The sequence below is a fragment of the Alosa alosa genome, chromosome 5, assembly GCF_017589495.1.
Source record: "Alosa alosa isolate M-15738 ecotype Scorff River chromosome 5, AALO_Geno_1.1, whole genome shotgun sequence".
In the NCBI taxonomy this organism is placed as follows: Eukaryota; Metazoa; Chordata; class Actinopteri; order Clupeiformes; family Clupeidae; genus Alosa; species Alosa alosa.
The window spans coordinates 22,110,492-22,135,802 of NC_063193.1; the positions used below are offsets into that span (position 1 = coordinate 22,110,492).

Genomic DNA, 25,311 nt, shown 5'->3' on the forward strand with positions numbered 1-25,311 from the left:
ACAAGACTACTGCTGTGAAGTGCCTGGTTTGGTGATCTTATCTGCATATGAAACTGCTATATTAATGTCATCAGCTGTATTAACAGTGATGCCAACTAGCTCCCATATGTTGCTGTAGTTGGTCACATGTAAGGGCATTTTAATCTGGCTTGCCACATACAGTACGCACAGTCTTTACTGAAATAGCCCTGGCCATTGTTGAGCACATACCTCACACCACATCACACAGCACAACACACACACACACACACACACACACACACACACACACACACACACACACACACACACACACACACACACACACACACACACCGGTACTGTGTGCCTCTCCACCCTCTGCACCACTGAAGTCTCAGCCCTCTGTTCCTCTGCTGATAATGTTTTGGCCCAAAGTGCTTACATCACCACTGCTCTCAGCTGTGTACAGTGGCCCTTCTATCTGCTCAGCTGGTGCAAGTGTGAACAGGTCCACGTGCACTGCCCCCCTACGTGTGTGTGTGTGTGTGTGTATGTGTGAAAATGTGCGTTCACCGTGCTCCAGGGCGGTGGGGTGGTGGGGGTGCTGCAGGGTGGGAGGATTAGAGAGAGTGGCGTTGGTCATTTGCATCTCCTCTCCACGGCACCGGGCAGACAGACAGGCAGCAGCAGCAGCAGCAGCGTCTCTGTGGAATGCTGAAGCTGAGCAGAGCTGGTTCCTCTTCACCTGAGACTGAAGGCCCATCACACACAAATGCATTATGCACTCGCATTTACATGATTCATATATGCACACTTGCATACACATGTACCGGTATGTGCATGCATATCTATGGAGTGTATGTGCATGCATATCTATGGAGTGTGTGCATGCATATCTATGGGCTGTATTGGAGGTTGCAGTTCCTATCTGTGTTCTGCTGTAGAGGAGGCCGGCTGGTGGGCGGAGAATTGACTTTCCCCAAAGGTGATCAGCCAATGGGGACGGCCGCCATCGTGGCCGATCTCCCGCCCCCTGTCCAATGGGGTGCGAGGAATCTCCTGCTTCTCTCGCTCTCTCTCTCCTCCTCTCCCCTCCCCTCTCTCTCTCTCTATATATGCGTTCAGTGCTGACTGAGCAACCGGGCACGCCTGAATGTATCAGCTGGGAGGAAATGAGCTGAAAAGGCAACGAAGAGAGAGCGAGAGAGGAGGGAGAGAGAGAGAGCGGGTGAGAGAGTGACAGAATGAGAGAGAAAGAGGCTTGGAGGGGGTGCTGAGAGTGGGAGAGGGAGGTGGGGGTATAAGAAGGCAGCGTGAACAGCTTTCATTGTGTTCAAGTTATGTGGGGGTGAAGACGGAGGGGCCGGGTTGGGTGACGTGGGGGGGGTGCGTGGCAAAAGAGCTGCAGACAGTTTTCAGGGGTTCAGGAGGAGGGGGGGTGCAGTGGGGTGACAGAGTTTGTGGGTAAGTGCCAAAAAGAGACTGTGAGAGGGAGAATGTTTCTGTGTGTGTTTTTGTGCGTGTGTGTGTGTGTGTGTGTGTGTGTGTGTGTGTGTGTGTGTCTGCACGAGTGATTTGAGAAAGCGAGCAAGGGGAGGGCTGAGCTGAGACGAGAGCTAGAGTGAGAGAGTGTGTGTGTGTGTGTGCTTCAGAGTTGGGCATACCAGAATAGCTGCGAGAGGGCTGCCACAGTATAAACAGCCTAATCAGTCAGGCCTTGTGGACGCATTTGAGCAAGAACCTTTTTTTACGGAGGATTGTCTCTCTCTGCCTTTCTCTCTCTCTCTCTCTCTCTCTCTCTCTTTCACTCTCTCTGTTTTCTCTCTTCAGAGAGCTCTCCGGGGGGAGGAAGCAAAGAAAGACTGAAAGAGCAACCTGCTACATGCAACTGCCTGCAAGAGTCTTCAAGCCTCACGGAGCCTAGGCCAGAATAACAACAGCAGACACACACAGAGGCAAACACAGCAGGGCAAGGAGGGCTTTGAAGGCTTTTTGGGAGGGTAAGTCTTACACATGTGGTGTAGTCATATGCTTACTGATTGTGTATGCATGTCTTTGTTTGTGTTTCTCTCTCTTGATCTCTCGCTTTCTCTCTCTCTCTCTCTCTCTCTCTGACTGTCAGGAAGACAGAGTGAGAGAGATAGATAGAGAGTCGGAGAGAGAGAAAGAGAGAGAGAGAGAGAGACTCATTGATTCACCTTTTTATATATTTTCCAATCCCATGGGATCCAGTGGTTTGGAATGCAGTCATTGCTAATGCCTGCTTTAAAACATTTTCTCTTTGCTCTCCTACTTTTCTCTTCTGCCAGAAAATGAACGCCCCACAAAAACTCACTGAAATACCAATTTCTCTACTAACATAGCTTAACTCCACCACTCTGGCGGCTGTGTGGTTATCTCCACTCAGATGCATGTGTGCTTGTTTAGCGTTGTTTGGGTGTGAAATTCACACGAGCGTGTGCGAAATGAGACAGGAAGTCCTGGGTATAGAGGCTCTTTAAATGGCCTCGCCGTGCTTCAGTGTCAGAAGCACAGTCCTCAGGCATTGGACTCAGTGCAGGCAGGCAGGCGTCTGTTATCTCACAAGCCTCCTGTCGGACAGCATGTGTAGGCTGGGTGGAGTTCAGCTCTGGGCCAGCTGACTAGGCAAGGCTTTTTCTTGGGATTGATGTGACTTTTAATGTTATCTCGCCTGTGTGTGTGTGTGTGTGTGTGTGTGTGTGTGTGTGTGTGACTGTTTGTGTGTGTGTGTGTGTGTGTGTGTGTGTGTGTGTGTGTGTGTGTGTGTGTTTTAATCTCGTGTGTACTTTGCCTCTGGTGAATAGCTTGAGTATCTGCGTATATAGATGTTGAGTGCACGTGAGCATGCTCTTTGCCAGCTTGTGTTTCAGGTGAGCTTGTCTGAATGGATGTGATTTACTTCAGGAGTCATTTGAGCTCTGTGTGTTAGAGCACAGTGGTAAAAGAATTGAAATCAGATGAAGTTTGGAAAAATAATAAGAAGAATATTTTCCTCTTCAAACAATCCTTGACCCTGTATGTGAATATGGGAACACAGCTAATGTCACTGAATTCACCTGAACACCTGAAAAATCTATTCTAAGGGTAAGACTTGCACCTTTACCCTAATTGGACTGTGTGTGTATATGTGTGTGCACATGCTGCGTTTTTGTGTGTGTGTGTGTGTGTGCATTTGTACTCCTCCAAGAAATCCGAGGTTGCACCCTGCATTGTGTTTGCTGGCAATGGACAGTTAACTTCCTGTTCTAACAATAAACACAAAGAACCAAGACAACCAAGCAAAAAAACAACACATGTTGCGACTGACAGTAGCCTGACCACGAGCTGAGCCAAACGCAGCCCAGCCCAGCCAGCTGCCCTCTGCTCAGACCCAGGCGCTCTCTCTCTTTCGCCAACCCCCTCCAGCAACAAGTGTCTTTACGCAGTGGCCACTGCCGGCGATGCTGCCGAGGTGAGCATGAGACTGTCTGTGAGGTCTTATTTAGAGCCGACCCAGGCACATGACCCACCGCAGTAAGAGAGAGCTGCACGGCTGAAAATAAAATGGGCACCACGACCCCACCAGCACCTCCACCAGCACTCCTCCCCACTTTTCTCCTCCCCTCTCCTCCCCTCTCCTCCAGCCTCTTTGCTCTACACTGCTGTGCAGTCTGTGCAAAAACAGAAGAGCCCCACACCGCCTCCTCGCCACCTCGTCTCAGTTACTGCGTGAGCAAACTAGCTGAATGTACTCCTAACTGCTGTGTGCGCAAACTAGCTGAATGTACTCCTAACTGCTGTGTGAGCAAACTAGCTGAATGTACTCCTAACTGCTGTGTGAGCAAACTAGCTGAATGTACTCCTAACTGGCAGCCTTGAAGTATGAAGATGTCAGCGAGCCAGAGGTTCTCTGATATCAAAGAGCCTCTTCTGAAATCAAAAGGTCCAGCCTGTGTCACTTGTCGCCAGCATAATATCAAATTAATTAGGAGCAAAATGAGTGTCATTGAACTCTGATGAGGCCAAAAGAGTCAAGTCAGGATTCCTCTCCCAAGATAAGAAATCGGGCGCTTTTATCGGTCCCTTCTTGGTGCATTCGAGGGACGTCACGTCAGCAGTTTAGGAAGTGTTTAACAGTCTTACAGCTGGCCTCTGCAGGCGTAATGTGCCCTGGCAGAGCAGAGCAGATGAGAGCAGCTCAGGTGAACAGAGATAAAGAAACAGGTTGGGCTGTTGTGGTGTTGTGGAGATCTGCCTCATTAGCTGTTTGCCACCAAAGTGACTATAAATACTCCAGCCCTGCCCTGCCCCTGCCCCTGCCCCTGCCCCTCCCCCTCTGCCCTCACCTTCCTTCCCTCTACAGACCCCATCTGGAAGCCAAGGGACTTTGAGTAAATACAGTGTAATGGAGTGTGTGTGTATGAGAGGGAGAGAGAGAGCACAGGGGGATGATCTCTTGTGGTTTGTCATTTCACACACATACACACACACACTCTCAAACACACAAAGGGTATTATTGTTAGACAATCATATTGTATTTAGTGTGTGTTCTATGTTCAATTCAGTTCATGCATACAGACACTCTGCGTCAGTAAATGACTTAAATACATCAAAGGGAAGTTGCCAGGCATGAGTCACTGTCTGAAGCAACTGGAGCTGTTCCTGCTCGTGTGGAAACAGATGGCAGACCAGCCTGGCAGCTAGGTGTTGATAGACATGTTCAGTATTGTGCAATTAACACAATAAAATTTATTTTTCTCACAACACAATTTCTTTTTCTCATATCAGTGGCTTGGTGTGTGATCTTTTGGTGGTTTTGTCTTGTCACAGTTCACTCACATGCAACACAAACATGCACAGACAGGCACACATAGCTATTACCATTGATTAGTTATTGACTCAGAGACCGGTGGTTATGTGTCTGTAATAATCCTTCACACTGATTTTTTGCCGGTGAACTGTTCTGACCGTGACATAACTTGGTCAGCAGTGTAGTCTGGGACTGTGAATATGACCCACTTTATAACAGCTGGGCAGCAATGTGACTTTCAGTGATGTCACGCACACTGCAACAGAGCCAAAATCAGCTTTCTATCTCCCACACCCACTCAACCAGTTTCCTTCCCCTTCTCTCTCTCTCTCTCTCTTACTCAACCATTTAGATCTCCTCTGCCTGGCCATTACATTTAAGCTGAATCCTTTGTACCACATACTGCAACATCTAATCTCTTGCTTGTTGGTCTCTCTTGCTTGTTAAGCTTACATGGGGAAATGTATTTTTGTCGTAACAGTGTGCCGATATGGACTTGCACGAGCAGGGCTTGGCAGCTGTTACGGTTTAGGTGACGACAGACTGTGACACATAATCTAGAAATGATGGTCTGTGATGACGTAACTAAATTGCACAGAAGTTGCTAGAAATGTGCAATCTGCTGAAGCATCAGTACGGTGCTGTAGTGCTACATGTCAAGGTGGAAACAAAATACATCCCTGATACATTTGTTTTGCTGTATTTGCTGCATATATATTTTATGTGGATATTAAGATGTGTTCAGTGTTAAGGATTGTTGTTTAGCCTGGAAAAGTGCCTTCATTTTTTTTTTTTTTTTTTATATATTTTTTTGGGGCTTTTTATGCCTTTAATCAGATAGGATAGTGGAGATTGACAGGAAGTGAGTGGGAGAGAGAGTCGGGGTAGCTTGATCCGGAAAGGACCACGGGGCGGGAATCGAACCCGGGTCGCCGGCGTACGGTCCAGGTGCCCTCATTTTGACATTCTTACATCACTGTGTTTGTTATGGCAGTGTCTGGTTGTTTTTGTCCTGACTATACAAAGACTCTGAGGCTTTACAAAGACTCTGTTGTATTTTTGCCTTCCTTATTACCTCATGTCCTTGATCAGGTCATATTTTCGTCACAGACACTGATGTTTGTGCCAGTCATTTCAAGTCACATGGTTTGACCTGATGTAAATAGTGCCTTAAGGGACCTTTGTCCTAGATGGGCTCACATGAATATGGTTTCCAATCTTATCAGGGACTGACTTCCAGTGGTTTGGCCAGTTGTTGACTGTCAGTGATTGATTTGATCTGATCGACTGGGATCAAGGACCTCTGACTCCTCAGCTCATGATTTCATCAGCTTGTCAATTGATTGACTCCAGGGCAGTGTGGCTGAACTAGCAGCAGTCGCTGGGAGCTGTCTAATGAAAAGGACGAGACACAGAAGTGTTCTATGCGTCTTCATGGATGATATTAGGCATCTGTGGAATGGCTGCACATGAAGCACTTGAGCATGTCGCCAGCACATTGCTAACTGCTCTTTATTTTGTAGGAACCTTCACGTACGTGTCATCTCCCATACAATTAAACAGCTACTCAACAAAATCAGTGTTGTGCGTTTTCCATGGGTATATGTCACTTCATGTCTGAAGTCTGAAGTCATGTGATGTCTCCAACTCCACTGTGTTTGGTGATGTGGAGCAGGATGTGTGGATGAATCTCTGATCTGTGAAAATGAATTTTCCCAAGGGGACAATAAACCAACAGGCTACTGTAATTTCCCAACTGTTAGCTGCGCTTTATACATTGATTTTGCAAAATTTCTTCAGCTATGAGGTTAATACACGGGGGCAGTTAATGGTATTAATATGGTTTTATTTTTTTTAACCTCAATAAAACACTGTCCTGCGGTTTATACACAATGTGTCTAATACACAGGAAATTACTGTAACTAACTAACAGATAGTGCATAATTGTGTCTAGTGTATAGCAGATGTCTGGGCATATGAACGTGACCTCTGACCCCGATTTGTCTCTCTCTCCTGCCCAGGCTTCACTCACTGGAATGCCTGAGACGCAATGCAGCCGCTGAGGTGCCCCCCACGCCCAGGTGCCCAGGAGGGGCGTGCCAGGCCACTGGCCCCATCGCGCAGGAGGAACCGCAGGAGAGAGACTGACCCCGCTACCCGTTCACCAGCGCTGCCTCTGCAGGCCCTTCCTCCTCATTGACACTTTGCCCTCGGGTGAGTTCCACAGACGCCCCCGGTCATGTGGCCAGTCTTGAGGCTGCTGCTTGGCCTTTAGCAACGCTGTGGGAAATTGAAATGATGGACAACAGAGCCCCAAGTCACACAAGTGTCTTGTGCATGGACTAATGCTATTGTGTGGCATCTGGGAGTATTGAGATGACCCATCAATGTTTAAGAATATTTTTTTTCCTCATGGTATTAAATTAGCAAATAGATTTGACATTAGTTAGTAGATAAGTCAGACTTTTGTCAGGCTTTAGTCAGACTTTAGACTTTTCATTTTAGGCTGTGTGTTCATTTTAAGCAGTTATGTTGAGTGAATTGCCTTTGTATGCAACTGTATTGCAATTGCTAGTTAAGCTCTGCTATTTTTGCCTTACCCTTAAACAGCCATAAAGTCCATGCTGACTGAATGGTTGCTCTGTGCTCCGTTGTTAGACTGTCTGTCCGGGAATGCTGTTGTTGGTCTTCGGAGGGCAGCCTTGGAGATGGAAGAGCAGCAGGGTTAGGCTTGGGCCACGGGCACTGCACAGCTCCGGGGTGGGTGCCGAGCAGCCTGGAGTGCAGAGACAAACTGCGACGACACAGAGGTGGGTCAGGGCACTTGTGAAGTCTACAGCTAATAATACACTTTTCAGCAATGTTGCTGGGCAGTGTTCCTGGGTATGTTCAGGCACATTACCCTTTAGTAGCACTTTAATCATTAGTTGCACTTTAATCATTAGTAGATAGATTATCACAATCCAATCAGAACACAAGGAAAGGTTATTGCCCAGCAACACTGCCGACAAAGTTGCCTTGTGTATCATCAAGCTTCTACAAACTTGACAGAAGGCTTCTTGTAGCAACAGTGTACTAGGTAATGTGCCCTTAATGTCTTTGTGGTTTTAGCATAGCATTTTACTTTTAAATACCTCAAATACATAGAAATAGGCATGGCTCGTCCATTGTAGTTATTCATTGTTGATTGTAGGTATTGATCATTGTGTTAATAACATACATGACACTGATATATCTTTGTCTTTGTGTTTAGGTGCCACACGGCCAGGCACTGTAGAGAGACTGTTGTGCTATCCACAGGGGAGCGTAGCAAGGATCCCACTCTGTAAAGGAGGGCTCCTGTAACACTGTAGCGCTCTTCACCAGACCTCCGGCTATTTGCACTTCCAAGAACTCTTGGTCATTCTCTAGGCCCTGCTGCCCAATCCCAGCGGCTCAGTACACACAGCAGAGCCATGCGTCACATTCACGTCGAGCTGGCTCGCAAGGAGCCCGCAGTCCAGCTCCCAGCACAAGAAGGGGACCTGCCGCCGACCAGCACCCCAGCCGAGGGGCCCGACCTCGGGGCGCGCAGCGGCGTCCCCAGGCCCTTCGGGGAAGAGGAGATCCGTCTCCAGAAGGTGTACCAGCTGTCCATCTTCTCGCAGAGAGGGGGCTACTCGGAGGTCGGCGAGGGGCAGCGGGCGTCCCGCGTGGGGCTGAAGAGGAGCCTGGAGGAGCCGGTCAACCCGCTGGCCCACAAGCGGCTGCACGAGGCCACGGCGGAGGACGAGGACGTGGACGTCCCGCAGGCCGAGGTGCTGTGCGGATCTACGTCCACTGAGCCATTCTACTCCTGCGCCCTGCTCGAGTGTAATAACAATAACAACAATAGAGACCCAGAGAGCCCCATGGCCCGGACCCCCCCGAGGCCCCAGCCCCCGATGTCCCCCACCTACAACTCCATCCCTGCCCGCCGGCCTGCCCAGCACAACCACGACCGGCCGGTCCCCGACGCCTGGGCGCCGCTCTCCCCCAAGTCGCCGCCGATGGTCGACGTCTTCCGGTCGGGCGATGCCAGCGGCGTCTCCCCGGTGCTCAGCCCCGAGCCGCCTCCGGGAGGTGACGCCCCGGCCCACTCCATCGGGTCACCGCCGCACAGCGAGGGCTCCAGCAACGGGACCTCGGCCGCGGTCTCCGCACGGAGCCCGAGCCCCCCGCTCCCCTCCGCCAGCCCAAAGAGGCTCTCCGAGGCTCTGGAGTGGGCGGCCAGCTTGGAGTCCACCCCGCCCGATCACAGGGTGCTGCCCACGGCCACCAACAGTGTGCCCTCCAACGGCGCCCACTCCTCGGAGAAGACGCCCGTCGTCGACCCCCGGCCGTCGTCCCCCTCCTCCTCTTCCAAGTCATCATTGTCCACCCATTGCCCGGCCAAGAAGAAGCTGCTGTCATCCAGCGACACGGGGGAGTCCTGCTCCGAGGACGAGGGCCCGTCCACTTCCAAGAGGAGCCGCCTAGCGCTGCTGGCCCCAGGGCTGGGCTTGGCCTCCTGCCGGAGCACCGACGCCAAGGCCGCGCCCTTCTGGAACCACCTGCTGCCCTCAGCCCGCCAACACCACAAGGTAAGTGTGCTAATGCCACCGCACGATTTCACTGCACCACGGGTAGAGAGAGAACAGGGAAAAGGAAGAAGTGACAGAAATGTAAAGCTGCCTAAAACTTCTAGGAAGGAATGAGGCCCTGTGTGTGTGTGTGTGTGTGTGTGTGTGTGTGTGTGTGTGTGTGTGTGTGTGTGTGAGAGAGAGAGAGAGAGAGAGAGAGGGAGAAAGAAAGATTGATAAATGGACGTGGAAAGTGAAAAAGAGTGATGCAAACTCTTTTCTTTACTTTTTTTTGTCCAGTGGTGAAATGAGTGGAGTCCAGAATAAAGCCCATTGAGCGCCCCATTGTTCATCAGGTGTGTGCTTTCACACCACCTCACAAAACACACCGCTTTTTCTGGGTCCACGTTGGAACATATCATATTCTGTTCCAGAAAGACTTTGGGGGCTTGGTTGGTGGCCCGGAGAGCTGATGCAGTATGTCTCTCTCTCTCTCTCTCTTTTTCCCCCACACTGGGCTCACGGACCCAGTGCTCTGTGGGAGGCGGAGAGGTGAAGGCGTTGCATGCAAGGACATGCATGGTTGATGGGACCCTCCACAGGAACCGGGCGAAGGCTTGTCCCACAGATAGAACGGCACAGAGGGGACGCTGTGAGAGCAGATAGGCAGAGATAAGGGAAAGGAATGAGAGAGAAAGACATAGCCTGCAGATAGCCAGAGAGAGAGAGAGAGAAAGAGAGAGCTCGACCATGCTCAGTGGAGCTGAACTACAGCTGATAGTAAGGCCTAGCTGACAGAGAGTGGTTCAGGGAGGCCATGGGCAGCTTAGACTACAGCTGTGCCTGGGACCCAGACTCCACACCTCCACAACCTGTGAGTAAAGACGCAGAACAGAAAGAAAGGATCAATTTTGTCCTATTGATGTGATCATGCTCTTATCTGTATCTGTGTATAATGTTTTATTTTATGTGTCAGCTTGTATCTGTGTCTTTGTATAGAGCAGTGTTTTTGATAACTGATGAATGGTAAATGACTAATGACTAAGATATATAATCTCATACATATTACTCTGGGCTTGTGTTTGGCAGGGTGCCCCAGACTGTACCCGATCAGGAAGAAGACTGAAAAGTGGGATCAGGCTCAAATCGTAAGTTTCTGCTCTTTAACTCTAGATCATCTGAAAGGAGGTAATTTCAGTCGGAATAATGACCAGTTCTTCCTATGGGGTTGGCTTATTGTGTTGTGTTGTTCATTTATTTAAACTGGTACCGTGTATTAAACTACAGGTTTTTTGAATCTGTGTTGATGTGGAGGAGTGCTCAAAACGATGTAATATGAATGCAAAACTTTTTAAAAATCCAAGGAAAAATTGGACGCATAAAATATTTTTTTACATTTTCATTATCATATAGACAGCTCCTAACACCATCTTGCAACGGTTTAGTAAATGGCAGCCGTCACGCAACCTAATGCCAAATTTGTGTCATCATAGAAAGTTAGACCTGACCCTAATTGCTAGGATTTGTAGAACTGATAAATGTTCATGGAGTTCCTTGGTTGTTTGTTGTGAAGTCTTGAGATGAATTGGAGATTTTTCAGAGATGTCCTTGTTTCTGATCTGTGTGTCCTGCTGCCTTTACCAGACGCCAGTTGCGCAGTGGCCGGCGGACGGACAACTGTCACTCGACTCGAGCCGTCTGGCCCTCTTCCTCCATTAGCCGCTCACTCCTGGGCAACTTTGAGGTACGACACACACACACGCATGCACGCACACACACACACACTTAACAGTACATAGTTATCATGTACTCATACACACATATATAGTATAGATAGGCTATACACTCACATGCAAATGTTTATAATTGTCACCAAACAGACTTGTATCATATTTCTTTACTCACTTTTACTGTCTTTATGTGTAAACTGGCCACAAAGCATAGTGAATTGTTGTTTTTACTCATAGTATAGTAGGAAAAAAATATTTTTAAATAATATTCACTAGCGTGTCTCTTCCTGTCTTACACATGTAGGCTGCTGGAACACATAAATAATGAATTTTAATCCGTGGTAAAGGGATTGTCTATAGGGAGTCTCTAGAAGCTTTTATCTCACCTTCACAAGTGACCACAGAGCTAAGTTGCCAGTGACTACACCAACCCACACTAATCCACGTCCTCTGTCCTGCCGTGTGGCTGAGCAGGAGTCCATACTGAAGGGGCGCTTCTCCCCGTCGGGGCGGATCGAGGGCTTCACTGCTGAGATTGGGGCCAGTGGCTCCTACTGCCCCCAACATGCTACGCTGCCTGTTCAGGTCACCTACTACGATATCTCAGAGCACAGTGCACCATCACCTTTTCTAGTAAGTGTGTGTGTGTGTGTGTGTGTATGTGTGTGTGTGTGTGTGTGTGTGTATATGTGTGTGTATGTGTGTGTGTGTGTGTGTCTGTGTGTATGTGTGTGTTTTGTGTAGATGCGTAAGGGCACACAACTTACAGCATGTGAATCGGTCTTCTTCCGAGGTCACTAAATGTTATCTTATCCTCTGCATTATTCTGTTCTGAAAGTTATCATCTTATCGTTTGTGTGAGCTGAACATGTTACGTGATGTCCATGTAAAAGTGATCCGTTTGTCTTTGTTCCGCTTGTCATTCACCTGTCATTGTCCCCGTCACAGGGTGTGATCTCCCTGGAGCCACTGGGGAAAAAGGGATATAGTGTGCCCAAAGCAGGGACCATTCAAGTGGTGAGTGATGGCACCATTAGCAGCAGACAGAGAAAAGGTCTGACAGTGTCACATTATGCAGGAATTAATCATCGGACTAATGTCTGGGTTATTAGTACCGCAAGCGATAAGATAAGATTAGTATGTTTGTGTAGTTCAGGACACAGTTAACTGTGATGCTGATACCATGTCCAGCTTCTAGAAGCTATCTGATATCATGTACTGATTTTAGTAGCCATCTGATATATATTTATACTCACGATACAAGCGTTATCTTTTTACACCGCACATCCAGTTTCTTTCTTTTTTGGGTGGGGTGCTCAGTAATAAAAGCCAAAGAAGAAGCAGCAGCCTGTGTGCGTGTGTGTGTGTGTGCGTGTGTGTGTGCGTGCGTGCGTGCGTGTTTGTTTGTTTAGTTCTTTACACTGATTTCTGGGGTTAATAGTAATGCCATGCCCTCCTCTCCTCCTTCAGACCTTATTCAACCCCAACAAAACTGTGGTGAAAATGTTCCTGGTGACGTACAACTTTGGAGACATGCCTGTCAATCACATGACCTTCCTGCGTCACCGCATCTTCCTGGTACCCGTGGACGAGGGGGAGGGGTCAGAGAAGGCGGGCCCGACCGAGGACGTACAGGTGGACAGGAAGAAGATTCTCTGCTACTTGATACACCTCAGGTACATATTTCTTTTGTTTTACTTCTCATTCAGTGTGTGGCTTGATGTCTGGCATCATACGGCATTGCAGCATTTTGAATAGAATCCAAATTAACCATGTATTAACAATTTTGTTGTTGTTGTTGTTGTTGTTGTTGGACCCAAGATTCCAGAGTTCCAAATCTGGGAAAATCTACTTGCACAATGATATCCGGCTGCTATTCTCCCGAAAATCCATTGAAGTGGACACAGGGATTCCTTACGAGCTGAAATCTTTCACCGAGGTGCCAAGAAACCCCAAGTACTCCCCACGCGTGTGATCCTCTCCAGCACTGCCTGTCCTGCCTAGTGCAGGCAGGAACCCTACAGAAAGACGGCTCCAACTAATAGGACTACAGAGGACTAATGCTGACTTGAATCCTTACACACACACACACACACACACACACACAAACACACAAATGAATGCAGAGGCAAACACACAGACACAGACATACTTGCTTGCTTGGTGCAGGTGCAAACTCATGCACACACACAGAGGACTAATGCTGACTTCAATCCTTACACACACACATACACCCACACACACACACACACACACACACACACACACACACACACACACACACATACACACACACACTTACATACAAATGCATATCACACTCACTCATGGAGACTCCACTTTTGAGTTCAGTGTTTGTGCATGCCTTGTGACTAGACTGAGTTTTCCTCTAGTGCCGTAACTTCACACAGTAAGTATCTGCCCTTCACTCTGTGTGCACCCACCCCCTCGCCTCATCGTGGACCAATCACAGTCGTTGTTGCCACAGTGGGATCCAATCAAATATGCAGTGATAGGCTTCAGTGACTTTTTCCCATGCATCCTCGGAGAAAGAAAAAAAAAAAAAGTTGAATCGTGAAGGGGGGGCATCAGCATGAATGGACCTTTTGAGTGAACCTTGGACTCGCTTCCATATCCCTGGTTCTTATTCTTGGAAATAGAAGTCATCGCAGCTGTGGCACAGGTTATGGAGCTCCACAAACGACAGAGTACACCTTCATGCAACAGACTTTTGAAGACCTCCAGGCATGGATTATATTGGGGTGTGAGGGGGAGAGCAAGGAGAATCCATTTTTGGGGTGGGAGTGGTCTCCTCTGTCTGAGTCCCACCTTTCTCAATGCGTGTAGACAGACTGAAGGACACTCCACTGCTCTCAAGGACTCAATGCTGTTACATACAGTCCAAACAAGCAAACATGGGGAGCAGACACAAGCCGTAGTAATTAATTTATGTTCGAAATTGTCTTAAAAAAAAAAGCAATATGCTGCACAATAGAAGGTGTGATTTTTCTTAGCGGGGGGTGAGCACTTTGGTGTCCGTGAGGACTGAGGGATGTCTGGAGTGCTCTGCCTGTAGAAAGGGAGTGAGAGGGAGGGAGGGAAGGAGAGGGGTTTGGGAGGGAAGTGTGTGTGTGTGTGTGTGGGGGGGTAATGGGGGTATTTAAATGCAAAACAAAAAAGTTGTATATGTATATTTAAAAAGATTAAACTCTGCGACTTGCGAGGACACCCTGGCTGATTGTGTTTTTGTGGATGACTCCGTGTTTAGTCTCCCCTGTTCAGCTGTTCATTCTTCAGGTGTTAATACCTCATGAGGTTCAGTACAGACTGTGTTCATGATCGCCAGCACTGACGCCTCAGTCACGTGTGCGGCATGACGTCCACACACCCTCCCTGCCACAGAGTGCATTTCCTACCATTTAAAACCAACTTTACAAGCGCTTCTCTATTGACGCAGGTTTGATGAGATTTTCATCTGCCAAATTTGCTGCAAGCACAGTCCCACTTTCCCATGTGAGAGAACTTGAGGTGATTAAATCCCATCTCTAAGTAAGGCTTGGGGGAAGGAAGTGGGGGGGGGGGGGATCATGTCTAAACATTCTCTTCATGTATAATGCAGTCTGTAGAGGGAGTTAATGTGCTGGGCCTGCGGAGAGTCCTAAATAATGTAACCAGCACAATAAACTTTTAGGGCTTATTTGAAAGGAGGGCGGGGCGGGGCAGGGGGGGGGGGTGACAGTCCCAGTGTGAACCCCCGGATCTGCTCTGGTCCGAAATGAAAAACAGAGGAGCGGAGAGAGGTGGGGAGGGGTGAGGGGATGCCGGGGTGCCTGAGAACGAGAGAAGTCCTCACAACCCAGAGAGGCATGAATAATTCATGCCATGCTGAGCAAATACAGCACTTCCCGACGTGGACACAATAGGCGTCCACAAAAGCCCGCCGTGATCAACCACCTATTCATCTTACCCAGGGCTCAGAACACAGAGAGGCTGAACCACCAGCAGCCAAATACCTTTCAACTGGAAGGGCTTTCATTAAAGAATCTCAAAACTTACACAACCATTTTTTATGATGCCAAGAAGGCTTTAATAAAACCTTGCACCTGAAAACGACAATCCATAATTAAACAGATTTTCCCAGAGTTTTGTGTGTTGTGTTGATGCCAAAAACAAGTCTTATGTTTACATAGCTTAATGTAAGCCAATCTTATGTATACATAACACATAATGTGAAACTAGATGATAAGCAAAACATATTCAGTGTTGTGAAGATGAAACTCAGTATTGTTGTGATGGTTATGTCAGTAGCGTTCACAGATGTCTTTGAGACATAAGAGCTGGAAAGTGTGGGGGTTGTCAGCTCATGTGTCAGTGACTAATGGCAACTTTGTGCTGCTCTAGAGTTACAGAACTGTCTTTCCCAAGTCCCTGTTGGACAAAAAGAGTTGAAAAGGAGTACAAATGGAATGAGGAACCTCTGTCGTCTTGGTGCATCTTTTTGATGTTTGAAGGGACAGTCAGGGACCTTCTGCCAGTGTAGCTTGTGTTACCCTGAATAATCCGGCCACTTGTGAATCGCTGTGGGTGGGATGACCCATAAAATCTATGTGAGTGACTGGCTGATTGATTGTAAGCCACGGTGGTTCCATTAGCATCTTTGGAGGCCAGCAGTGAGAATTTGAACTTGATGGATGTCGCCACTAGAAGCCATTGAACTACTTAATAATGAGCAGACACCAGGGGGAAATGTGAGCATTTGTACAAGCTGAGGAAGTTGGCATGCTACAATCCATGGCTGATCACTTAGCACAGAAGAACAGAAGAGTATAACAAAAGTTGCTACTGCTTACAAGGTTACAAGTGCTGAATTGAATAAATTGCATTCATTTCTGCGTGCGGCCTCTTCTACAGTAGCCTATGCAATAGTCCAGGGAGACCATCATCCACTAAATTACATGACATGTTGACGAGGATTCAAGAACAGTCATGTAATCAATCAGTAGTAGGCCTATAAGTTGTGCAATCTTCAAGGTGCATATTAAAGTATCTACACGGGGTGCTGAGAGAAAATACACCTTTAAATGACACAAATAGTGAGATGTAAAAGGATTCAACTGAAACGTTCTAGACATATTTGATTGATTGATTGATTGTCTGATTGTTTCCAGACAGTGTCACGGTAACTAGATGGACCATACGTTTTACAGCACACAAGAGTAGGGTGTGGGTTCTGAATCAGTGTCCGGTGGCTTCACAAGGGTTCAGCAAAGCCCTCCTTCCTGCCTTTTCAGGACCAGCAGCTTTTCAAGGGACTTCACATACAGACTTCTCTTTGCCCCCTGGTGGTGTATTTCAGTACTGCACTGCAGTGGACACCAACTGAACAAAGGGAGTTTGTAACCATGGGCTGTCAGGATTCCCGCTCTTTATGGAAATTACATCATGTCATGAGCAACATATCATCAACTCAGCTCATCAACCCACTTGGCAATAAAATTAACCAAACGCTGTGCATTACTGCATTTCACACATACACACACACACACACACACAGGAATTCCTTTGCATTCTAGTGATATGCAGTATGCAGAAAATGGATATCTGGCACTCTATTCTATCTTTTAAAACAATGTATGTTATTTGGTAAACATGGATAACTTGTTTTGTGTTTTCCTCATCAGAGACACTGCAGCAGGTGCTGCACTCTATGAAACAAGCTTTAGACACTTTATTATATATATAGAAATTGAATATACAGCCATCATGTCTTAGCTGTAATTAAGTGATTTTTGTGACTATCACATGGCAGTTAAAAGAAAATGGTTTCAAACGGTTTAACAATATTTAATTTAAGGAGTGTTGAAAAGGAATTTGGATTCTATCATCATCATACTGGAAAAAACATCAAAAATAATTATTCAAAGAATCTATTTGAATATTCTGCACATATGAAAGACTGACCACTTAAAGGTGAGGTCCTCGATAGTGGCAAAATGTTTTTGATATTTGTACTCAACAGTTTTTTTAACCAAAATGGTCACCTTTAACAATCCCTCTCAGCTGGAGTAGCGGTGACCTCCTTGCTTCACAGAAGGAGTTCCATGCGCCCCACTCAGTAAAAAAGTGGACTAGACGTCATGTAGCATCATTACATGACATCCTCTATAGTGCTGGCGGCCCCTGCAATAGCCTGGACCAGGATGGACAGGTGCTTATGGGCCTGACTCCAGTCGGCCGGTAGGCCGGTGTTCTGGGCACGCTGAAAGGCATCTGCGAGTCCAGGGAAGGTGGCTAATCCTGAGGATTTTGAAGCCCAGATCACGTGCCTTTGGGAGACAATGGGACATTGGAAGGAGTGATTGGAGGACTAAGGCACAGAAAATTGTTAGAAGATGGATGGATGTATGGAAATGATGGATAGAGACGATGGATCGAAGGTTTCTGTAAGAGTCAAGGCAAGGCAAACTATTCCTCACCTAAATCCATATTTGTCAGGAAATGCCAGAGGATCCAGGAAAGCTCGATCCAGCAGCATCAGTTGGTCGTTGATCTTACGAACCTCAAGAGGCCTTATAAGGGAATGTAAGCAGAGCAAATATCCATTCACTTGTGACAACACCCCTTTACACCCCTCTAAACCTGCCCTCAGTTCATACAAACAAATGAGTTCAGTGTTTGTCATTGTCCTTATATAAGCCATCAGAAAGAAAATATATATACTGTAGATCTTCACTCACGTCACTTTTGAAAGGTCAAGATCTTGGATGACACTGTTCAGCTTGTCAGCTGCGGTGCGGAACCTAGTTACAGCTTGACTCAGTGGTTCTGAGGAGGGAAGAGGAAGGTGCACACACACACAGTTATCAACTGATTTACTTTATCGTGCTGTTGACCATTCTCCTATTTACTCCCCCTTCTCAGCTCAAACCACAGTGACCTACTATAATGGTCTCTGTTTCATTTTGAGCTTTTGTTTTTTTACTTGTCCTTTATTTAACCAGGTGAAGGGCTAGAGGCACAAAGACAAGTAGGGCTGGTAAGACGGACGCTACTACGCCGAATGACCTGCAGGGTTAATGGGCTGGGAATCTATGACACAACTAGAAACCACTGGTGAACCACTGGTAACTGGCCACTGGCTATAGTAACCTACCCATTGAAATCAAACGTGCAGCTAACTCGTCCTTGAAGTTTGTCAGGGCCACATTGAGGTAACCTTCCAAACTCTCAGCATAGTCACGACAGTTGAATGGCAACAAGAGGCTATCGGCTAGACGCAGCAAAACATTCCCTGCTGTCCTGGCAACTGTTTGGTGACTGGTGAAACCTGTGAGGGAAAATCAAAGAAAGAGGAAGAAGCATCAGAAGCCTATAGGAAATATATTGGGGAGATGTTTTATTCAAATGAAATTGGAATAAAACATGCCATACCTGGATCAATGTACTTAGATGAGTAGTCAAAGGTGTCATACGCTGTGTGATAGGCTGGGTAGATGCGGGCCTTAGTTTTACTCTGCAAAATACATCAAGATCGAATCATATAGCATTTAATACTGATACGATCCAATGTGTGCACATTGATGATGACATTGCATTTTTTGCATTCTGTGGTCCTTTGAGTGTTGTCCTTTGAATAATGTAGCTGGGTTAGGGCAATATGCAGACCCATACACACCCAAGCAATGTGTTTAATTTTCTTTGTATAAACATGTATTTTGACCTCTGACCTAATGTAACAACCTGTTATTGAAAATTGTATACATGCCAGCACACCACTCAAGAGCACACCATTGTGTAGAGTGCTGCAGAGGAGTTTAGTGGTGTTTTGTAGTATACTGAAGCACTGTATATTTAGTGCAGTATAACTTACAGTTACCTTGAATAGCAAACAAAGAAAACATCTAAAAGAACATTGCTTGAGTATACTGCAATTAATGGTAGATACATGACAAGCAACTGTAAAATAAATGTGAATATAGGAACGTATAGAAATCTGTTTCATACCCTATCATAGGTGTAGGCAAAGTCCATTGAGGTAATACCCAGGAAATGCATGAAGGCAGCGTAGTCACTTCCTGCTCCTGTCAGGTATCCAACGCTAGCAATGAAGCACAGAACATCTTTAATGCCACTGACAAGACATCAAGTCTCTTATTCCAGGCATTAATATGGAAATACTGATATTAGATCAGCACAACAATAGGCACTCAGACTGAGGGACATACCTTGGTATAAGTCCGTAAGTGGGACTGGTACGATTGAAATAGCGAATCCAGTTATCGTACACTGATGTTGAGTCAGATCCAGGAGTTTTTACCTGAAGTAATAAAATATAAAGGCATTTTTTGTTCAATTTGTGTGTCTCATCATCACTAAGCAATTGGAACTCACAAGGGGCAAGGAGCGAAACCAAATCTCTTCCCTCGGCGTACCTGCTTCGCGGCAGTGAAGATGACACTCTGGGCCGAGGGGGACCCCGAGGCGCGGAGCGTGGCATTGGCTGTGGAAGAGAGCAGTTACTTGACCTACAGTATACTATACTGTATACAGTATACTATACTAACAGTGCTGCACATTAATGGTGTCTGATATATCCAATACTGAGATTTAAATGAGAAAGATTCATCCTTACCAAATACAGAGATGTCCACATTAATATAGGCAACAGTACGCTGAAATAGCTTACTGTAGTACTCCTGTGGGTTGGAGATGATAAGGTGCTTGACTGTCTTTTAAAATTGAGCCTGTTCAAGTCTATTTGTATTGTAGTAATAGTCTAGAGACATAGTATAATGTATTTGTTTATCTGTAAATGATTCAGTACCTGCATGCTGACCACTGTCCTTAAAAACCTATTGACTAACTACACAGTATGATACAAACGTCACAAAAATACAACCCAATCCATCCAACAGAAACCCCACTTTAACTCAACTCAAGACTCTGAGTAAAGTAATTTATTTGCATTCTCATAAGTGTCACAAATAGCAAACAAACAAAAAATGGCAAAGTATGCCATTATATCATGTGTGTCTATCTATATTTACATGCTTTAAATCAAGTGCAGAACACTACCAATCACCATATGCTCTCTAAATGGTTCACGGGAAAGCCTCTTTACTTCTCCCTGTAGGTGTGCTGCTTGATATTATACAGTGTGTGAACATTTGCTATTGCCCAAACATACAGTGCTATATTATACAGTGTGTGTACATTTACTATTGCCCAAACATACAGTACTATATTATACAGTGTGTGTACATTTACTATTGCCCAAACATACAGTGCTATATTATACAGTGTGTGTACATTTACTATTGCCCAAACATACAGTACTTTAGTAAAACAAGATTTTAAGATGTCTAAACTCTAAGAACAAGTTTTAACTTGTGGGACAGATAAAGAAATAGAATCAGGCTGACCTCTGTATACTCTGCTGAGCCAATGAGGCCGAACTCCTCAGCTCCCCAGCTCCCAAAGATGATGGACCGACGAGGCCTCCATTTGCCTTGCACAAACAAAACAAACACTATGGGTTATCAACAATAATCTCATCTTATTTTGTTTTTCATGTTTATTTACTCAAAACATCCCTCTTATGATTGTGTATTTTTTTTTTACTTATATACAGTATTTGAGCTTTTTTGCCTTTATTTGATAGGACACAGAAGAGTTGGACAAGAAAATGAGCAGGAGAGAGAGATGGGGAATGTGTTCAGGAAATGACCTCAGGTCGGACTCAAACCTGGGACCCCCTGGGCTAGTATTGTGTCTTTGAGGTCTACATTCAGCAACTGAGATGTCTTATGAAGATGGTTGATTCATGCAGTGATGATGACACCTCTGTAGCTTTACCTTCCTTCACCATCTTGCCCAGTACTCTGGTGATCTCTAACATGACGGAGGTGCCACTGCTGGGGTCTATGGCTCCGTGCACCCAGCTGTCTCTATGGTTTCCGTAGATGACATACCTGTCTGCAAGAACATTCATCCTCATATTCAAATGTAGTCAATGCACTGTTCGAAAGGCAAATATGGATCTCACACCTCAAATGACTCTTCCCAGTGGTATAGTTCTGAAGGGACATCAGACGAGGTAAACAAAACAGATGTAAATAGATGGGCTGGTAAATAAATTTATGATACGCTGGTATAATGCTTTACTTTCTCTCACGGCACATCCTGTAACATTTACTTGTTTTTACTTACTTTACAGTACATGCTTTCCTCACTAAAACAACACATGCACCTTAGTTTAAAACAACATATGCACCAATGTGTTGAGGTGTATGTGCATAGAAGAGAACTGGACACCATGCGCCACTGTCCACACTCACCTGGCTCCACACTCCCTCGTATCACACCCATCACATTAGCTGAGTTCTTCAGTTCCTCTCGGTTGTAGATATCCAGCTTTACATCACTGAAATGAGTCAACAGGACCAGAGCACAAGAGACAGGTTACAGTGCACGCAGCAGAGCACAAGAGACAGGTTATAGTGTACACAGCAGAGCACAACAGACAGGTTATAGTGCACACGGTAGAGCACAACAGACAGGTTATAGTGTACACAGCAGAGCACAACAGACAGGTTATAGTGTACACGGCAGAGAACAACAGACAGGTTATAGTGTACACAGCAGAGCACAACAGACAGGTTATAGTGTACACAGCAGCTGTAGCCTTGGCGGATTGGGATGTGCACGTATCAGTCAGAATTTTATGAATTATTCTGTAAATTTATATTTATCATTAATTATGTCGATTTTCTAAGAATGATTGAGACGTTGGAAATACGTAGATTATATAACTGTATACATCTACAATTGTAAACTGGCCTTCATCCATGTGATAATACTCACACACCCGATACAGTAACAGGGTCATACTTTGTGAAGATGTGGCATTGGCTTATACATCTACACACCTGTTGTTAAATTTAGAGGAAGATTGAAATCCTGGCCCTCCCAAGTTGTATGAACAGTTGAATGCTCCTCTCCATTCAGGTGGAGATGCGTCCCCACCAAGTTCACTACAAACAAATGACAAGAGTAACAACAAAAATCAGTATCAACAAAGGGACAGAAGTGACATGGTTAAAGGGGAATTCATGGCTCTGATTATCCAAAAGGGCACCGAGAGCAGTGTCACACACACACACCAGATTAAAGCATAAGCATCCTCAAAACCGATGGGCTGAGTTGGGATAGGAGGAATGCCTGTTATGTCTTCTTTTGGAATTCTGTAGGTGTCCTCTGTGAAAAGGTTGGTGTGAAAAAACAAATTCAGGAGATGAAAATTGTCATGGACAGAAAAAAACAACTGATTTCAAGGTGTAATTCTTAGTTCTTCAAGGCAAATTTGTACATTTGTACATTGTTATACAGCATTATTTAGCATGAACTATAATTCAACCAGTTGTCACAGATGGGTCAATAAAACTGTGTTTTAATGAAGATTTAATAACACGTCACAAGGCATGCTCTATCAAATGTTCGATCAAATCCCTATGGGTTACCGTAATTATTATTAAGCATAGAGGTCCTACTGCTTCTAAACATTGTCTGTTACCTTTAGCTGCTAAGTAGGGTGTCAGTAAATCGCCAAAGTCTGTGTTGAAGGATCCTCTCTCCACACCAGAGGGAGGGAGGTACCACGAGTGAGGGTAAGTCTCATCTATGTCCGACATTATGCCATCATTGATGTCAAGAGGATCTGTGTAGACTAACACCCCGAGAACTCCAAACGGTGCAGCATTGATTGCCTAGACAGACACCAACACATCAGTCATTGTGGAAGGCTAGCACCCAATATGACAGGCACATCTTTACCACATTATCTCATCTCACCTTTGCTGCTCTTCCTGCACCACCATATCTGACAATGGCAATTGTACCTCGAAGGTCCACTGTCTTGTTCAGGTGCTCATAATCACTGGCTTTACCTTGATTGGCATATACAAGCTTCCCCTGCAAAAAGTTGTCGTATCATCTCAAAATCACATATACAAACAAGTTATAGATATTACAGTACAACATACCATTTATTCCAGATGTTTTATCTGTAGTAGTAGTAGTGTTTGTGAGTGCTTAGCATTCTGACTAATGCAGATAAGTACGAATGTACATAACTGTGAATACATTAACCCTTAAAGGTGTAGGTTTTTCCTACAACAAGTTCCGCAACAATTGAAGGTTCTAAAATTCTATGTTGAATTCAATGAACCCAGATATTCCTTAGAACGTTCATTTCCCAACATTCCCGTCACACCGGTGTGACGGTACTCCTTTAATGGCAAAAAAGTTTATGCAGAAGGACTAGCCTACATAAGTATGACATGACAAAATGGGTCTTCGTTGATGTCCTCTTTTATCAGATGATGTCTGAAATAAGACTTCTGATAACAGTGTCTTATCAAACCGTGTGCGATAACATATCTGTCCCTCTTGTTGAAAACGTTTCATCTGCTCCACTGCTTTGTCATGGTGTGAATATGTAAATGCTTGACATCAGAGGTCATGGCTCTTTTACGTTCATAAAGCGTTGAGAGAATAATGGTCATGTGGCTTTTACAAGAGGTAACAACATCACCTTGATTGCTATGAGGTAACAACAGTAGCTCATAAAGTGGACACAGGAGGAGGAAAAGCAGACATTTGAAACTGTCTGTTGCTGTTAAGTGTTGAAACTGTAAATAGACTCACCTTTGGATGGCCAGGAGGCCCATAGGCTGCATATGGCTGAACCACCTCTGGGTCTTCCTGGTCTGGTTTATAGACCTTTTCCTTTTCACGGGCCGTGTATTGGACAACATTTAAGGCACTGACTTCAACACACAACACAATAACTTAGTCTTTTCTAGACTATTCGGTGGTATTTCCTTCAGCTTTGCCATGATGCAAGTCACCAAGCCCAGATGGCTGTATCTTCATGTCATTATCTCTACATCTTTATAACAGTACAGCAATGAAGGGTGACCATGACTGAGGCAATAAAGTGTCTATAACCAAGTTAATATTACTGTTTTTCAGGAAAGAAACCATGAGCTATGTGTTATCTCCAGATGTAATACATTTGAATTCACTTTTGTTAATTGGAACACACCTACAGTCACTTTATTGGGTTGGGTTTGGTTTGGGAAAGACAGATAGACCTTGTAGTCCTCTCTCCAGGCCTGGTCCAGGCCACTCACAGAGTCCTGCCATCTTCTCAACATGAACTCGACGGTCTTCTCATCTCCTGCAGTGGTCGCCATGTGAGGGACTTTAGTCAGCTCTCTGTGGTAGAAGAAAAACATAAGAGTAGCAGGCAGTAATTGCAATGACACAACCATGCAGTTTCACATTCAACACATTCAGCACTTGATGTCACAGTGTGTGACATCAACATAACATAACATAACAGTGTGTGACGTTGCAACAACATAATTGCAAACTATTTACACTATATGACAAGATATACTTAAGCCTATATAGAAGACAGGCTTTTCTCCATCAGAATCTGCCATGTAGTGAAGGTATTAATTGTATCAGTCTGAGCTAAAAGTAAACACACGTTGTTGAGGTGCTGGGCAACTAAAGACTAAAACTACCTTAAACATCTTAGTGTTCTCCAGCCATGACGCCATCAAAGAATGCAGTGTTTGTTATTCCTCTACAACAAGTGATGACAACTGTGCTGCTAACCTGAATTCACTCACCTGAGATTCTCCTGAATCTCCAAGTTGTCCACTTCGGCAATGAACTTTTCAATCAGACTTTCGTCCACATCTTTGGAGAGTGTGGAGACCCATTCAGGGACAGAGTTGTTTGTCTGGATGCCAAAGTGTCCGATGAGAATGCCCACCACAAATGTTACCACTCCACCCACCCCAAACAGCACATATTTCAGCATCCTGCTACCGGCAGTGAGAGTCTGATAACTATCACTGTACCCTGATCCAATATTACCTAAGAACTTTGACACAATGGATCATGCTAGCTGTGCTCTGACTGAGTCTGTTCCCCACTTAAGAGGACAGTCGTTTATGAGGCCTTCGTGGGGTAAGATCAAGGGTTGACAATTCAGTAGGACTCCACCTGCCCACCCTAAAAGATCTCATCTCCAATGAGCAGGCAGTGGTCACAGAATACTTGCATGCAGGTTTATTCATTAATGAGTCTCCAGAGTTCTATGGTGGACTTTATCCTACTCATTCCCCAAACACACATAGAACAGACAAACCTCTAC

General features: G+C 45.5%; 2 protein-coding genes across 3 annotated transcripts in view; one reads left to right on the forward strand and one right to left on the reverse strand.

Moving 5' to 3' along the window:
• LOC125294779 (protein FAM214B) overlaps positions 1 to 13,575 on the forward strand; it is a 20,796-nt gene extending 7,221 nt beyond the window's left edge. The window contains exons 1-11 of one of the 2 annotated variants that reach the window (XM_048243776.1): positions 953 to 1,189; positions 1,792 to 1,961; positions 6,793 to 6,985; positions 7,430 to 7,581; positions 8,025 to 9,372; positions 10,441 to 10,499; positions 10,996 to 11,095; positions 11,556 to 11,714; positions 12,030 to 12,098; positions 12,552 to 12,757; positions 12,903 to 13,575. In XM_048243776.1, coding sequence (XP_048099733.1) covers positions 8,227 to 9,372; positions 10,441 to 10,499; positions 10,996 to 11,095; positions 11,556 to 11,714; positions 12,030 to 12,098; positions 12,552 to 12,757; positions 12,903 to 13,056 — 1,893 coding nt within the window. In that variant the 5' untranslated portion in view covers positions 953 to 1,189; positions 1,792 to 1,961; positions 6,793 to 6,985; positions 7,430 to 7,581; positions 8,025 to 8,226 and the 3' untranslated portion in view covers positions 13,057 to 13,575. Of the gene's footprint in view, positions 1 to 952; positions 1,190 to 1,791; positions 1,962 to 6,792; positions 6,986 to 7,429; positions 7,582 to 8,024; positions 9,373 to 10,440; positions 10,500 to 10,995; positions 11,096 to 11,555; positions 11,715 to 12,029; positions 12,099 to 12,551; positions 12,758 to 12,902 lie in introns of those variants that run through there. The other variant, XM_048243775.1, reaches the window with a different exon arrangement.
• A 3,219-nt stretch (positions 13,576 to 16,794) lies between these two features.
• On the reverse strand, positions 16,795 to 25,108 carry naaladl1 (N-acetylated alpha-linked acidic dipeptidase like 1). The gene is made up of 19 exons (XM_048242478.1): positions 24,782 to 25,108; positions 24,187 to 24,359; positions 23,787 to 23,908; positions 22,932 to 23,051; positions 22,654 to 22,846; positions 22,244 to 22,337; positions 22,010 to 22,114; positions 21,419 to 21,504; positions 20,937 to 21,056; positions 20,504 to 20,589; positions 19,714 to 19,777; positions 19,514 to 19,581; positions 19,307 to 19,398; positions 19,086 to 19,179; positions 18,513 to 18,594; positions 18,235 to 18,408; positions 17,819 to 17,906; positions 17,558 to 17,650; positions 16,795 to 17,407 (listed from the first exon to the last, which is right to left on the reverse strand). The coding sequence occupies exons 1-19, from the start codon at positions 24,973 to 24,975 to the stop codon at positions 17,230 to 17,232; spliced, it is 2,226 nt and encodes a 741-aa protein (XP_048098435.1). The 5' UTR covers positions 24,976 to 25,108; the 3' UTR covers positions 16,795 to 17,229.
• Positions 25,109 to 25,311: the final 203 nt, after the last annotated feature.